General features: G+C 32.5%; 3 protein-coding genes across 4 annotated transcripts; 1 reads left to right on the forward strand and 2 right to left on the reverse strand.

Moving 5' to 3' along the window:
- Window positions 1-918: 918 nt before the first annotated feature.
- Window positions 919-7,306, reverse strand: Girdin (protein girdin). 2 transcript variants are annotated; one of them, XM_076893762.1, is made up of 23 exons: window positions 7,150-7,305; window positions 6,951-7,039; window positions 6,556-6,865; window positions 6,353-6,466; window positions 6,093-6,280; window positions 5,910-5,991; window positions 5,652-5,830; window positions 5,451-5,577; window positions 5,257-5,383; window positions 4,837-5,171; window positions 4,479-4,760; window positions 4,142-4,248; window positions 3,874-4,065; window positions 3,644-3,791; window positions 3,336-3,518; window positions 2,931-3,218; window positions 2,646-2,846; window positions 2,385-2,530; window positions 2,202-2,294; window positions 2,062-2,125; window positions 1,879-1,987; window positions 1,638-1,744; window positions 919-1,467 (listed from the first exon to the last, which is right to left on the reverse strand). In XM_076893762.1, the coding sequence occupies exons 1-23, from the start codon at window positions 7,198-7,200 to the stop codon at window positions 1,231-1,233; spliced, it is 3,759 nt and encodes a 1,252-aa protein (XP_076749877.1). In that variant the 5' UTR covers window positions 7,201-7,305; the 3' UTR covers window positions 919-1,230. The 2 variants fall into 2 exon arrangements, 1 of the variants encoding a protein (XP_076749877.1); XR_013101764.1 differs by lacking the exons at window positions 919-1,467; window positions 1,638-1,744 and having other exon boundaries at window positions 1,917-1,987; window positions 2,062-2,111; window positions 2,187-2,294; window positions 7,150-7,306.
- Window positions 7,307-8,591: 1,285 nt separating this feature from the next.
- On the forward strand, window positions 8,592-12,294 carry Pgant7 (N-acetylgalactosaminyltransferase 7). Its single transcript, XM_076893810.1, has 11 exons — window positions 8,592-8,757; window positions 9,058-9,235; window positions 9,361-9,569; window positions 9,672-9,838; window positions 9,914-10,121; window positions 10,216-10,392; window positions 10,475-10,718; window positions 10,804-11,025; window positions 11,363-11,461; window positions 11,540-11,665; window positions 11,737-12,294. The coding sequence occupies exons 2-11, from the start codon at window positions 9,080-9,082 to the stop codon at window positions 11,875-11,877; spliced, it is 1,749 nt and encodes a 582-aa protein (XP_076749925.1). The 5' UTR covers window positions 8,592-8,757; window positions 9,058-9,079; the 3' UTR covers window positions 11,878-12,294.
- Window positions 12,295-13,341: 1,047 nt separating this feature from the next.
- Window positions 13,342-15,999, reverse strand: Akhr (Adipokinetic hormone receptor). Its single transcript, XM_076893814.1, has 8 exons — window positions 15,867-15,999; window positions 15,019-15,304; window positions 14,565-14,713; window positions 14,340-14,445; window positions 14,040-14,247; window positions 13,823-13,946; window positions 13,632-13,764; window positions 13,342-13,558 (listed from the first exon to the last, which is right to left on the reverse strand). The coding sequence occupies exons 1-8, from the start codon at window positions 15,914-15,916 to the stop codon at window positions 13,487-13,489; spliced, it is 1,128 nt and encodes a 375-aa protein (XP_076749929.1). The 5' UTR covers window positions 15,917-15,999; the 3' UTR covers window positions 13,342-13,486.
- Window positions 16,000-16,344: the final 345 nt, after the last annotated feature.

The raw sequence follows: 16,344 nt of genomic DNA on the forward strand, positions 1-16,344 counted from the left end.
TAACTTGATATTTAACTTGACTTTTGCAACAGAAAATATCGCCTTTCCAAATTCTGTCTCTCTCTCTCTCTCTCTCTCTCTCTCTCTCTCTCTCTCTCTCTTTTTCTGAAACCTAACGCAGAATGTATTTAATCCTCTATTTTCCCGTTAACAATACAAGTTTGAAAAAAATGTTAACATCTGACCTGTGATGTGACCATATAATTCCCGGCGTATGCAAATTTCTGAAGCCTGAGAAATAATTCGGAAAGGGTTCGAGCAAGCGATGGTCAGTTTTTTTCCGCCGGAACCTCCTGCTCCCCGACCCTTAGGAAAATAACAAAAAAATAGTGAGCTGCACGTCTCGCCGGTGATGAGACGTGTGAGAGCTTCGACCGTGAGACTTTGTCAAGGTGCATCGTAGCCTACTCTAATCTATTAATTTTTTTGACGCTACAAAAAATGCGTGAACAACAAATGTAAAAAATTGATTTTCATTCATTATTACAGAATGTACATCGCTATGATTAAAAACTTTCCTACAAATGCATTCTTCTTGTTTTTTATTAATGTAGATTGTTATCATTTTATTTGTTATATTGTTTTATAATTTCATGAAGAAAATCCCACGCTGAAACTTGATACGATTATCAAAGAATACAGCTTCTCGTACTTGTAATTCTATTATTTTATGTGTTTTACAAAAGCGAGCGACAATACAATTACTTCTATGACTGATAATTAGAAACGAGTTAAACATTCATAACACTCATCGAACATTTAGGTCATGTTTTTAATATTATACATAATCGTCACACCGTTCTCAATGGAGAACACACTCGCGATGTTAATTACAGATTGGTACATAACATAACGCATTGCTGTTTTCGATTCGTTAATCAGTTTATAAACTATCGCATCGATACAAAGCAAAAACATATTTCGATGAAAAGATAATACTAACTGACGTATAAAAAATATCGAATATAAAATGAAAATAAATATCAAAATTTTATGACGAATTGACTATGTAATATTACCATCGTAACAAAACTTTCTAGGAACTCGGGAACATTCAATTAAAATTATTATTACGTAGAAGTCTTTCGAATCATTCAACCTTAGATAGGAATTTATAATAAAACATTCATCAGGTTATATGGTTAAAAAAAACCAAATTATCTTACTATAATACGATAAAACAGCATGAATTTCGTGGCAGACACACAGATAAATGCAAGTAATACGTAATCATACGCAGCCGTATTCGTACCACACTTGATTCCCCGTTTTCGAATCTTTATCCACAGGGGTTTCCATCATTGTCTCCTCTTGGCCCACATCCTTCATCCCACTGTTATTTAGGTTCTTTGATTCGTTTATAACCGCTGATACTTTGTTGTATATGAGAACCGGGCGCGGTTCTACTTGAATCTCTGACCTTGGAGTTTGTTCCAACAAAATTGAACGTCTATCATCTTCCTGTTCCTGCATTATAGTTACGTGGTGTATACATTAAGGAAAAAACATGTTCTATTATAACAGAAAGTGAACGATGCACAATACGATTCTTTTTATCTGAATCCTATTTACTGACTTTATTCGAATAAATTGAATTCTAATTGAAAAAATAAAAAACTAAATTAATAAACTTGTACCGGTAAATTAGTTGATGGCGGTGGAGAATCGTCGGTATAATATACTGTTCTCCTAGTTCCTGGATGACCAAGTGATAGTGGATCTGATCCAAGACCTCTAGTCGATCCTGCAATTAATGTTGCAGAGCTATTTTATATTCGTTTACTTACATTATCCACGATAAGTTATAAAAACAACAATTATGTCTATGAATAGAGTGAGAGATCGACAAACAAAGAAACATATGATTGCACAACATACCCGCTAATCGATGATCTTCTGTGCTAGCATCAGAATCATTCCCACCAGATTCTGACTCGTATGCCTTACCTTCGGAATGTTTAGAATCCTCGGCCCAAGATCGTCGATTCTAATTTACATAAAAATATATATAAATTTCTAAAATTTATTTGTACTTAAATAATTATATATTAATTTATTTACTTTGTTAAGAAATTCAGAACCAGCTTTTCGCACTCTTCGTACTAAATTAGCTCCAAATCCTTTCCTGCAAGTAACATTTTGTAATAAGTAAAATAATATGTAAACATAATGCATCTATTCGACACGTGTGTATCACTTACTTTTTCGGAGTACAACTTTCTAATTTTCGGTAATGTTCCATAATCTTATCTTCCAACTTCTCTTTTTGCCTGTATAGATGATTTACTTTGTCTCTATAATATATGTAATATATTATCATAAATAATAATACCAAACAATTTATTAGTTAATATGATTATAAATTTGACTTTTCAAATACTCACGTATACATTTTTTCTTCCATGTGATAATGTTCTTTATCTTCGAGAGAGTGAGTCAAAAGTTCGTGATATTGACTAAACAATAAACTAATGTGATCCATTAGTGATCGTCTGTCATTATCTAAGCCAGAATTCATATGCAATAACACCTATAATAAAAATTTAAATAATAATCACCAACAGATAACAATAAATACATGCAATATAAATAATTATAAAGCATTGATCTCCTATTACTTTAAGCCCTAAATTTCCTATTCGTACCTCACAACGTTGATTTAATTTGTTAATTTGTAGCTCCAAGTTAGAACATCTTTCATCCCTACTGCTAAGTTCGCCTTGCATTTCTGTTAACTTTAGGCTTAATCTGTTTGTTTCAATTTTGTTTTTCCTGTAGTCTTCTTGCAAATTTCTATACTCCATCTTCAATTTTTCCGTGGCGGTGTACAAATTTCTAAAATCGTCCTAAAATTATTCAAAAATGATTAAATTCACAATACAATTTATGACATTTTATGACATTATATCATATTAATATTTATTTAATACCTTTAGCTTCGAATGTTCTCCGCGTAAGTTGTTTAAACTCTTTGCATCATTAACCAACGATTCCTTTTCACTTTGCAACACTTTATTTTTCCCCTTCAGACCCTCGTATGATTCGCGTAACATTCTAATTTCATTTTTAAGATCTCGTAAATTTGACTTGAGAGCATCGTGTTCATGGAATAGATTTTCATATTCGTTGTTCAATTGTTCGTGCAAGGATTGCAAGGTAACTTGATCGTGAACAAGTTGCGTGTGCGCTTGTTGTTGTGCGCTACGTTCCTTCAACAACTAAATTAAAGAATATAGTAATCAATATTTACAAACATGTATCAAAAAATTTGCAACTTTCTATTTCAATATTATGTACACTTTACTTAGAAAAATTAGCACAGTTCGTTTATCTACCTCTTCTTTTTCAGCTACAAGTTGCGAATTTACAAGTTGTAAAGCTGTATGTTGAGCTGCCAAAGAATTACTTTGAGACTGTAATGTCGTTATCTGCACTTGAAGCTTCGCATTTTCAGACAGTAGACTTTCCGATGCTGTTTGTGCAGTAACCAATTTCATATTCAGATGTTCCTGCTCTTTCTGAAAATGAAAACGTGAAAATTATATTGCGCGTTGTACTTTACCCGACTATGTTGAACACCTATTTTATCTATTCTGTTTTTAGTTGCTAACGTACTGGAGAAGCTTATATGTTTTCAACTTACCTTGAGTGACTCTACCGTTGCTTCTAATGTACTATGAATACTACTAGTTTCACTATTCTCAGAATTTGTAGACTCGGATACTGATTTCTCGCAACAAGAATTATTTGATTTTCTAATATAATCAACGACTTCCGGAATTTGCGCAATCCTGTAATTGTTGGACAATAATTAATTAACTAATAATTTACATTTAACATTTTTCTGTTGAACCTTCTTTTAAATTCCCTTACTTTTTTAGGATATTATCTAGCGGAAGCGATAATAACATATTATCACTAAGTCCAAGCTTTTCTAAAACCGTATATAACTGTTGGGTATTCAATTTTTCAGCCACTAAATTCGATTGCAGAATCTCTAACGTTTCCCTATCGATAGCTGCTCGTGAATCCAATTCTTTGGAAGATCTTTCGATTTCCTGCAACCTGTTAGGAAATGGATAACTTTGTAAAAAAATCTTACAATAGACAATTATCAAGTATCGTATAAAATATTTCATACCTTGAAATTTGTGTAACAGAATCATGAAGTTCCTGTTCAAGTTGTGTTACTTTCCTTTCTAAAACTTCGATAGTATTTGTTGCTTTATCTAGCGCAACATCCTTTTCCTAAAAATCAATTTCGTTATTTATTACACGAGAAATTAAAGTTATGGAATAGTTTTGAATAGAAATTAAAATTGTGATACATAATGTAATAGTTTAAAACACGAACTGGAATGTTATATGGTAGTATATGTGATATGGAATAATAAATGTAAAATATTTATAGAAAGAAACTTAGGAAAATCACAGAAAAATTAATCACTCTAGGAAAGATAGTTTTGTAAGATTCATACTTCTATCGTTTCTCGATATCGATGTATATCGCGTTGAGCTATATCTTTCTCTCTTTCTACCGCCACAAGTTTGGATTCGAGATCAAGACACTTGGAATTAATTTCTTTTATATTATTTTCAACGACTTTTAATTCTTCGACTTTTTGATTAGCAAGCTCTAAACTACGCTCTAAATCGTCTGCTCGTCTTTGCACGCTTTCCAGTAAAGACTGAACTCGTTGTTTTTCTTTCACCGCCGTATCATAACTTTTTTCCAGTTCTATCATTTTTGTATGCTGAGTCTAAAAATTCATAAATAAAACAAAACGTTAAACATAAAAATATTAGGGTAACGCACGAAGGATTTTCGCGACCTACTTGAAATTCTTGTTGTTGTTTCTCAGACGATGATCTCTGATTTTTCAGCGAATTCTGTAACTTTTTGTTTTCTTCGAGTGCCTGTTTCCACACTAGTTCCAAGTCTGAATTTTGTTGCGTTAGCCTTTCAACGTTATCATTTAATGATTCGACCTTTAATGATAGCTTTTTCTTCTCTTTTTCCAATTCCAATACACGCGATGAATTTTCATGAAATGAACTTTCCTTCAAGGAATCTATCAAGGTGACTAACCGACGATTTTCTAACTCTAACTTCAACGCCCGCGTTTGTGCATTGTTTGTCAATTGTTCCGATAATCTATTGTCAGCATGTGCTAAATAAAATTTAAATATATAATAATCGTATATAGGATCATAAATAAATCATTATTCTGGATTAAAAATAATTTTATCTCTTACCTGGCTCTTCGGAATCGCTTATAGAACCAGCTAAGGCAGCTTCGTTCGCTGCTGCCTTCGTTAATTTGTGCAGATGAGTATTTTCTTCTACTAATTCTTGATATTTCTCTTTATCAGCCGCACGTTCCTTAAAAGTGTAATTAAATGATAAAATTAGGAATGACCGATAAATAACAATCTTCACTTTTACATACCAATGCCATGTCGTTCAATAATTGTTTGTACTTGATAATTTCAGATTCAAGCTCCAATACTTTGTCCGCTCTTCTTCTTGAAGAATTTAATTGATCCTCAAGCATTTCACGAGTCTCCATTAAAACTCTAAAGTAATCGAGTAATAATTTATATTAAATGATGTAACCAAATTATATTTTGATAATGAATATATTGCGTACCTGTTATCTTCGCGTAATTCTTCTATTCGTGTTTTATAAAATTCTATATCTGTAAGCTTCTCCCTATATCTTCCCACTTCTAATTCCAATCGATCGGCACGATCTGCTCTTTCAATTACCGCGTCCAATTCATCTCTGTACGACTTTGCTGTGCGTGCTTCATGCATTAATTCCTGATTCTAAGACAGTTATATAGTTAAATATTACTTGGTTATTAAGACTAAATACTATATACAACAAATATATGCAACTCCTTACCTCTTGCTTTAATTTGGTAACTAACATTTTATGGTATTCAAGTTCTTCTTTACATTCCAACAATGCTTCCGTCTTTTCTTCTCTATAAATAAATTACAGTAAAATAAAAGATCAAATATAGAAATAATGGAAAACATTATATAATCTAGAAGTCATTGTATTGTTAAAAATTGCAATACGTACAACTCTTGTCGTTGTTTTCTGACTCTTGATTTCCAATCGGCTAATTCGACTGCATAGTGATGATTATCCTCACGTTCCGATTTAACAACTGGATTAGACTGTTGCGCTTTATTTAGTTCTTCAACTTCCACGTTAATTGATGAATCATTCCTTTCGATGCTTTCATTCATAGCAGTATCTTTCCACTTCTATCATAAAAAGAACGTTACTCGTTAGTATAACAATCTAATTAACAACATTACGAATCAAACGAATCATACCTGACGATACAGATCTAATTCCTGAGTCAACTTTTTAATTTGTGCAAATAAACTACCCATATTTACATTTTCCATTGCATCTTGAGTAATAACTATCTCTTGATGGTCTGTAACCTAATAACATTACATAGAATCTTTTAAACTGGTTTTATACGTACAATAATATAAAATGATGAAAAGTAACAAACATATCAGAAATATACCTGTCTAATGCATTCTACTATTGCAAGTTGAGTATCTACATTTAACGTTTTTATGTTTGTAATAAATTTTTCTTTGTTAGGACACTGTACAGCACAACCGAGGAGTAATAATAGTAATAATTTCATTTCGGCTACATAAAGTTCTGGCTCCTTGCCTAAGTTTACTGTATCTGGTAACCTCAGGATAAGATGACCTAGCTCTTCTTCGTAAAACTGTTTCATATTATCTACTATAACTCTTAGGTTTTTTATGCGTATTAATAAATTTCCCTCTGATGGTACTACTTGATCGTGCAGAGGTTCTGGATCTCTGCAATGAAATCGTAACGATCAATGGAAATATAGTTTTGGAAGGAAAGAAGGCAAATAGTGTTTAAGTAGATTAAAATACTTACATTTGTAAAAATACACTGTGCAATAGTACACCGTCTACCAAATCATCGTAACTGGTTAACGAATTAGGATCCTCTAAGCAACTGGCAAACTATTACATGAAACATATATAATTAATTAACATTTCATTGGATTACTACTACAAAGAAAAAAAGTTGAATAAAAGATCTTAAATTAATGCAATGAAAGCGGAAAGCTTACCCAAGTCACTAGAGGTCCGGTTAATAGATCATCGATTTCAGAAGATGCCATTTTCACACGTTTTCACCATCAATTTTTCAGATAACATTTAACAAACACTCCTATCATTTCTTTTTAATAGAAAATAGAATATTTCTTAAGATTTTGAGGTAGCAGAAAGTATTAAACTTTAAAATGCAGAATACGTACTATTCGATGCTAAACCATTGTACATCAAATATTTATGTACAATATTTCCATTTCACATAATAGTACTTAATATAAGAAGCATTTCATTTAGAAAAGTATACATTATTGTATACTCTATTTGCTATGAAACACGTTAATAAATAATAAGAAAAAGATAAAAAAAGGTTGAGTAACAGACTTTAAGAATTACATGTTTGGTGTACATCTCCAAGAATAAATTCGAATTTCATAAAAATACTCTTTCCTTCTTTCCCCCTTCGTTACTTAAATACAAAATCGAATAGAAAAATTAATCATAATCTCGAATGACTGTAACTGAGAATTATTTTCGTTCTAGTTTAATCTGCAACGACAATAATTAATTGATTGTTTTAATAACTTCACGGTACTTGGTTTCATCTATCCTTTGATGTTTATTCAACAGTGATAAATTATTATACATTTCACTATAGAAGCAACAACGAAAGAAAATATAATTTCGTGCATACAATGTACACACTTTGTACGAATTATTTAACGCATTATCGGTGTTTATCGAGGCGCGTCCGGCGTCGTACAACTTTTCAAAACACTTTGTAACCAAAGAGGAACGAGACCGAGACGATCGAATGTATATATCCTCGAGTAAACAAAATTCACACAAAACCCAAGAGACTTATAGTACGGAACATGTACGCGCGTGATGCATGTATGATAAAACGAAATGGAGTTTATGTAAGCAACCAGAAAAAATATTTTTCGCTTCTGAACGCCATCTAATGTCCAGCTGTAAGAACTAGGTCTTTTGTTCATTCAATTTTACCTTGGCATTTAAAGGCATTTTCTGTAGACGATACACTTACAAATCGCTTGAATTACCATGATAATCCAACTTATTCGCACGCAGTGCTCCAATTATTTATTTAATGTAACTTTCCCATGTATCGATTCTCTCATTTACCAGCAAAACGTAAAGCATGCATTCTTCCCATTCAAGAATAAAGGAATCCTTATGTATATATGTGTTATTAAATAAAAATCGTATATGCAGTTCGCAGAGAATGAATAGATTTTATGAGATACAATCCACGATTCGTACAAATGAAGAGGCGTGTGATATTTTGTTCAACTAGGATATCGACGAGTAACGATAAATTTTCGATATCTGAAAAAACAAATTTTAAAAGGGAATCTAGGAACGTCAAACGCCTGCTTGGCTTGCACAGATATGTATGCGTATAGATGCAGCTAAATACACGTAGGCACATAGTATGCGAAGGAGACACGTTGGCTGTTGTGTGAAGCAACGCAGCTTCAAATTTTTTGAATAATGATTCTGTTCCGTACGAATAATTTTTAATATCATTTCAATAGTTGCGAGGAATTTATTTAACGACTGTTGCCACATTTTGTATGTTCCATGAATTTTTATACTACCAGGTAATTAATAACAATTTTAATGTTTCTTTACCGAATTTTATTTCTTTACCGTAATACGACAAGTGTTGTGTACGTGTATTTGAATTCCATACGCGAATCATGTAAACATTAAGGCAACAATAATTTAATGTTTTGATTTTTAAATTATTACAAGCATTTTGTGTCTGTATTTCTATATATTGGTACACATTTGCGTACATTTGCTTCTTTTTTCTTATATTTTATACATGGATAAGTAGTATACGAGTAAACTATTCAATCATAAGTTGTAAGAATTGTATCGATCGCTTTCTGTTCCAGATACATAATTATCTGAAGCAAAATGAGAATAGTTAAACTAAAACGAAACCGTCTTTTTAGCATTATTGCCTATAGTATATGTATTCTTTGCACCTTATATATTATCATCAATTTCTATACGGACAAGCCTATCAATAATATAAAAGAATATTTGGCGGAACGTTTGGAAAGTAAACAAGTAAGTAAAATATTGAAATGTTCTAATAAATAAGATTCATTTGAATTATAACGTAGCGCACATTACGTGTGTGCTATGAAAGAGGAAAAATATAAAATGAATGTAATCTCCACATTCCCATTCAGCAAGTTCCAGTTCTAGTAAAAGAGCTTGGTAACTTTGAACCAAACCATGTACCAATTAGGAGTGGACCCGGGGAAGCTGGTAAACCACATATTCTTAGGGATGATCAACAAAATGACATTCAACAATCAGAATCAGAGTATGGTATGAATATGGTGTGTTCCGATGAAATTTCATTGGATAGATCGATCCCTGATACAAGAATGTCCGAGTAAGCTAATAGTATTATTACTATCCAATCGAACACCACTTTCTCGTACGAAATTTTATGAATACATTAACTTTGTACAAAATTGACTTGTTCTATTTATAGATGCAAACATTGGAATTATCCAGAGAAACTTCCTCGAACTAGTGTAATCATAGTATTTCACAATGAAGGGTGGTCAGTATTAATGAGAACTGTCCACAGTGTGATAAATCGTACTCCTCCAAAATTTTTGGAGGAAATTTTACTCGTAGATGACTACTCTGATAAGGGTAAATTAAAATAAATAATTACATGAGAATAGTTTTATAATTACTTTAAAAAATTGATGATATGTATACTTACAGATAATTTGAAGGGAGATTTAGAAACCTATATAGAAAAGTGGGGAGGTAAAGTAAAACTAATAAGAAACTACGAAAGAGAAGGTTTAATAAGGACGAGATCACGTGGTGCACGTGAGGCTAAGGGTGAAGTTATTGTATTTTTGGATGCGCATTGTGAAGTTAATGTTAACTGGTTACCACCTCTTTTGGCTCCAATAGCCGTTGATAGGTAATCTTTAGAGACGTACAACTTTTATAAAATAAAGTAACGAGGCAATCTCTCCATAGAAATGAATCTTTTATCATCTTTTTCACATTGTTAGAACTGTAATGACAGTCCCCATTATCGATGGAATTGACCATAAGACTTTCGAATATCGACCCGTATACCAGGAAGGACATTTGTATCGAGGCATTTTTGAATGGGGAATGCTCTACAAAGAAAACGAGCTACCTGCGCGGGAGAAAAAGACGCGACCTTACAACAGCATGCCGTACAAGTAATTTATGTTAAAGAAAACATACTTAAACAGCTGGAACGAAATTATTTGACATTCATGTATTAGGAATAAATCAATTTAGGTCTCCTACTCATGCCGGTGGTTTGTTCGCGATAAATCGTGAATACTTTTTGTCATTGGGTGGCTACGACGAAGGATTACTTGTTTGGGGTGGAGAAAACTTTGAGTTATCGTTCAAGATATGGCAATGTGGAGGTAGCATCCTTTGGGTGCCATGTTCGCACGTTGGTCACGTATACAGAGGGTTTATGCCTTACACGTTTGGCAAATTGGCGCAAAAGAAGAAAGGGCCACTGATAACTATTGTAAGTAAATTATTTTTTCCTCACAGAAGTATCTTTTTTATGTAATGATCTGCTCAATGATCGAGAATTTGTGCATTTTTTTTAGAATTACAAGAGGGTTATTGAAACTTGGTTCGATGACAAGTATAAAGAATTCTTTTATACAAGAGAGCCATTAGCGCAGCTGCTTGATCACGGCGATATATGGGAACAGTTACAGTTTAAAAAACGGAAACGATGTAAAAGTTTTCAGTGGTATATGGAAAACGTGGCTTATGATGTTTTCGACAAATTTCCTGAATTACCGCCTAACATACATTGGGGAGAGGTATCGCCAGTATTACTGAATACTACTGTTATGCCATCCAATTAATTTCCTTTCATTTCCCTGTCACCTTTAATGACGTTTCATCTAAATGCATAACACCTAAGAACATATTTATATTACTGTGCTTACGTTAACGCTTGATTAACCACCACACGTTTTGTAGAGTGTTACGCAATAGCCGTACTTCAATTTAATTGGTCTATCTTGCATTTTAAATTTGCAAAAGTGTTGATCATTTTAGTCGATAATTGAGATAACACTATTGATTATATATAAATCGTATGCAACATAGATATCATGTATTTTTTATATTTTTTACTTTCTTTTCTAATTTTAGCTACGAAATGTAGCAACAGGGACATGTTTGGACACAATGAGTAATTCCCCTCCTAGTTTAATGGCTACTACCGATTGTCATGGATTTGGTAATAATCAGGTAATATTGTATGACCGCCAAGCCATACTCCTTGCTGATTTATTTATAAATCTCTGCTGATACAATTGTGTTTTGCAGTTAATTAGATTAAATGCGAAAGGTCAATTAGGTGTTGGAGAACGATGCATATCAGCCGACAACCAAGGAATAAAATTCGTATTTTGTCGTTTGGGAACCGTAGATGGGCCATGGCAGTACGATGAGGTGAATATCGATAAGTATATCGTCTCGTTATTAAATTCATTATTTGACTAAACATTTGATTACTCACGTAGAAATCGAGGACGCTTCTGCACAGAGTGCACAAAAAATGTATGGCACTTCATCCTCAAACTCAACAATTATCGTTAATGCCATGCGACATCAACAATACGTATCAGCAATGGTCGTTCCATCAAACTCGTCCGCGGTGGTGAAGAAACGTAAGTACTATTGCTATTTGCATATATGGCGTTTTATGCCGAATCAAAGACTTCAACAAAACTTTACCTATGCATTAACTATTTTTTTTTCTCTTACGTAACAAATTTTAATTAAGATACACGATTGTCTGCCTACATCACCCTTTGTCATAAACAATTCGAATGTTTCTGCAAACTTGAACCTACGAATACAACATACAACTATAACCCTCCGAATTAATTTATAAAGTAAGAGAGATAAAATAGTAAACTATAAAAAAGGAAATAATCTTGCAGAATCTTACTTGAAATAACTTGCGACCATTACATTGAAATTGTTTGAAGTTGTATTTATATAAAGTATCTAAGTGATATTTATAATTTAAAAAACTTATAATTTTGAATGAAATACGAACAAACTTTTATACAATACTGTTTTAATTCAATGCAGCAACATAATTTATTGAAATTCAAACAGTATTTAAGGTTCTTTCATCTGAATTCCCATTATTTCCATTACCGAATTCTTATTCTTCGCCCCGCGATCTACCTTATTTCTTTAACTAGTTTTTAAACGATAGAATAACAATTTTAAAGTTATTATATCTGCTCAAAATAAAAAAAAGATTTCTACGTTAAGCCGAGTATCTACCGATTAGCTAAGCTTCTCAAAGACAAATTTACTTTTTCACCAGAAAGCCAGCCATGTCTGCTTATATAAAAAAATATAGAGCTAACTAAATGCACTGTGCACTGTTGGAAGTTCTAAAATTTAACCCACATCAATTTTTTCATCCGCCTCTTCAAATGTGTAATGAGCGTTCTTTATTTATGTACGTTACATATCTTCCATAGTCGCTTAGAAAGACTCGCAAACAATCATGAATCACTTGCATGATCGGTAGATACGAGGCTTGAGACAGTTATTCGATGTTCGTATGTACACGTTTCGATCATTTTGAAGTGTATTCCACTCATATTACCAATATTATATGAGAATCTGTGCTTCCATTTTCGACTGATCCTTCTTAAAAACAGCATGTTACTGCCGTAGTTTTGTAACGGTTTTTAATTTTTTAAAATACACTTTCAGGCAAGAAGTTACTTATAGCATAATGTAAACACAACACAAATGTCTATTAAAAATAATGTATTGATAAAATAAAGCGAATATAATAATTTTTAATAATCACCAGCTTTCTATAATTGTAATTCTATTAGCATATTAATTATTTAAATAAATCGATACTTACTTTATTTATATTTTCTATTAGAAGTAAATGATTTAATATAAGTATTATGAAAGCAAACAAATAAATAGTAGCACCGCTTAAATTTAATAATTTAATACTATCATTTAAATTCACTATATTTTAATAAATTGCTTTCCATTCTTTAGCGGATTATTCAATATGTTTTTCACACAAGCTATTCGAACAGTCTTCCTCTCTATTCTTTTTTTATACGAGAAAGTTATTAGTATTTAAATATGGTTTTTTTTTCAAATACGCTTCCGGAAAACACAGTAATTCTAAAAATAATTCATTAATCACGGTCATTTCTAATATTAACGACTAGATTTAGCATACGACTATAATCAGTATCTCCTATATATAAATGAGTATCAATCAAGGAGTTTTAGAGATAATGACAACGGAGTGACTCGAGTTTCTATAGTGGTTGGTCTCACGGATGTCTGAAACGGCATTTAATTTATATTTACATGCTTATTTAAATAATTTTCTACGCGCTGAATAAGAGGTTTTTACCTTATTGCGATCCCGAATATTAAATGCACCGTAAACAATAGGATTCATACACGAATTAGTGCATGCGAATAGGAAGAGACCTTTCTGGATTCGTTGATCAACTTTATACGCAGAATGTCGATCGATCCAATACCTGTACATTTAGGATGGTTTTATAAATAGCGCAAGTATTAACGAACGATGATATTTACCAAAGGCTCATAACGTAATATGGTGTCCAGCAAATGAAGAACACAGCGACAATGATCACAGTCATCTTTAAAGTCCGTATTTTTGCGCGTGTAAGAAATCCCATCGAAGAGCGACGAATTTTGTCTAAAATTAATCGGTATCATAGCAATCAATATAATTATTAAAAGATTGAGAGACAAGACATCGAATTCGTTTCAAACTTTGATGTTTGCTTACCATCGTCTCTTTTTTTCGATCTTTTGCATATTTCCTGCAAAATACTCGCGTAGGTGTATATTATCACGACAAGAGGGAACAGATACATCATGATCATTCCAAAAAGGGAATAACTTATCTCGTGAGTGTACGTGGGGAAAGTATTAAATGTAACACACTGCGAATACCACGTGTAATTTGGATGAGTTTCCAGATGAAACACTACCGTCTAAAAAGAAGCAATGAAAATTAGATTCAAGTATATAGATTCGATAATAATTAATATGTATAATTAATCTAAACTAAACGAATTGAAGCTACCTGTGGCATCGAACACACGACGGATCCCAGCCAAGCAAGGGAGAGCATGACTTTTCCTCTTTTATCAACATCCCATAATTGGAGGGGTCTTATTACCGCATAATATCTACAAAAACATAATCCATTCGATTCGAAATACTCGATACTACGATAACTCTTTATCACTAATTTTTCGGAGCTTAAGGGAGAAAGGAAAAGAGAAATCGTTGAAAAAATTATACCGACCTGTCCATGCTTATGCATACCAAAATGAAAGATGATAAGTACAGACCAAACACTCTAAAAAAAGCCATTATTCGACACATCGTGTCGCCTGCTGTCCAAGAGACTGTAATCGCCCAAACGATCTCAAGTGGCATCATTAAGAAAGTGACCTGAAAGTTTTTTTTTTTTTTACCTTCTTTAGATCGTTTAGTTGATCTTTATAATTCGCGCGACGTTAAAGTCTATTTACGTAAAAGTAAATTAAATCTTATCTTGCTTTCGTTTTCGTCTGGATCGTATGCATTTTTTATTAGTTCTTGCAAACAAGTTCCCGACTTTATCACAGATTACCGTAATTAAACGACTGCTATTACATTATAAAATTTGATCGCGTTTTATATTAAAAATTCGTCGAAATAAAGCATAAATATATAAATAGAGAAAACAAGTGAAGCCTATGATAGATGATACTCACAAGTAAATCAGCGATCGCAAGGTGCATCAACATTGTGTGTATCCTCGATTTGGATACACGCTTGCGACGCGTAATTAACACTAATACCGTAGTGTTTCCAATAGCGGATATTATCATCAGTACACTGTAAATTATAATACTGACAACATGGCCCTCGTTGAAGCGCATATCAATCGGTAATTCCTCGTCAAGGTTTGAATTATTTGCCCGGGCATTGGGCAATTCCGTAGTACTAGCCAATTTTATGGTACTACCACCCATGATATAGCTCAACATTTCAAACACGCTGTCAGCAATAATGATAAACTGGTTGTAAATAATTACAAATAAAATTCGTATAAAATATAAAGCATTAATTATAAAACGAATTACTTATTCATTCTTGTTTAACGCGTTAAGGGATATAGTAAAAATTGAAAATTGAAAAGCTACACTACATCTTTTGATTTCATTGAACGAAACATCGAGCTCTAAAGTGTTTACAATTTTTGTTTAATTTATGACTGAAACCAATTTTATTCGAAACTATAAATGAATTAGTGTTACAAAATGATTTAAAAGGAGCTGCAATTAAGTAAGAAAAGATACGTCGGAACATCAAATATTGAAGTGTTTACTACTACTTCTACTACTACTACTGCTAACATTTTTGTTCGTCACGTGTAAAAAGCGTGTACCATCAATTTTTATATTAATCGATATGGGCTAAAAACACGTTGATACGTGTATTATGTCACGCGAGTTACATTTTATAACGTCGTGTATTTTAAACTTTGATCCTACTTGTTGCTCGAGTTGCAACACCATCCAATCGCTATCGATAATTCTCTGTACTTCATTTAACTCACCTTACTCGAAATCTACTGACATCTGCGAAATGATGCATCATCTGCGTCATACTTTGATCATCGTAGAGTGAATACAGCAAAAATCATTTCGCACTTTTTGTTTTATTTCGATCGTAATCATGTCACTCGAAACGTTTTCGTTTAATTCATGACTGGTACTTAAAATAAAAACCGGGAACTGTTTCCTGTTTATAATATCTACATCATTGAGTAACTATTCTTCTCTGTGTAATTCGATAATTAATTATTCTTCTTCTTCTTCTTCATTAACTTTTTACATAAATTACAACAGATCCACTGCTCAAAATACACCGCACAAATTCGTTTGCACTACCCTAACAACCCTGGTAACTTTCGATTTATCGTTTGGAAAGTTTCATACATTTAATATCTTCGATATAGTGGAACAAACTTAATACACAATTAAGCAAACGATAAATGTTACACGATCATTTCATAACTTTCCACCGATTTCCCT

Source organism: Xylocopa sonorina, chromosome 4 (genome assembly GCF_050948175.1).
Source record: "Xylocopa sonorina isolate GNS202 chromosome 4, iyXylSono1_principal, whole genome shotgun sequence".
Taxonomy (NCBI): Eukaryota; Metazoa; Arthropoda; class Insecta; order Hymenoptera; family Apidae; genus Xylocopa; species Xylocopa sonorina.

Bases quoted from the DNA above. Each gene is read 5' to 3' on its own strand.
- Girdin (XM_076893762.1), bottom strand. From the start codon at position 7,200: ATGGCATCTTCTGAAATCGATGATCTATTAACCGGACCTCTAGTGACT. The intron at 6,866-6,950 runs GTAAGTATTTTA...ATTTCATTGCAG, and splicing joins CACAGTGTATTTTTACAAAT to AGATCCAGAACCTCTGCACG. The intron at 1,468-1,637 runs GTACAAGTTTAT...ACTATAATGCAG, and splicing joins CGCCATCAACTAATTTACCG to GAACAGGAAGATGATAGACG.
- Pgant7 (XM_076893810.1), top strand. From the start codon at position 9,080: ATGAGAATAGTTAAACTAAAACGAAACCGTCTTTTTAGCATTATTGCC. The intron at 10,393-10,474 runs GTAATTTATGTT...AAATCAATTTAG, and splicing joins TACAACAGCATGCCGTACAA to GTCTCCTACTCATGCCGGTG. The intron at 10,719-10,803 runs GTAAGTAAATTA...CATTTTTTTTAG, and splicing joins AAGGGCCACTGATAACTATT to AATTACAAGAGGGTTATTGA.
- Akhr (XM_076893814.1), bottom strand. From the start codon at position 15,916: ATGACGCAGATGATGCATCATTTCGCAGATGTCAGTAGATTTCGAGTA. The intron at 14,714-15,018 runs GTGAGTATCATC...AAAAACTTTCAG, and splicing joins TTGCGATCGCTGATTTACTT to GTCACTTTCTTAATGATGCC. The intron at 13,559-13,631 runs GTAAAAACCTCT...ATGCCGTTTCAG, and splicing joins ATATTCGGGATCGCAATAAG to ACATCCGTGAGACCAACCAC.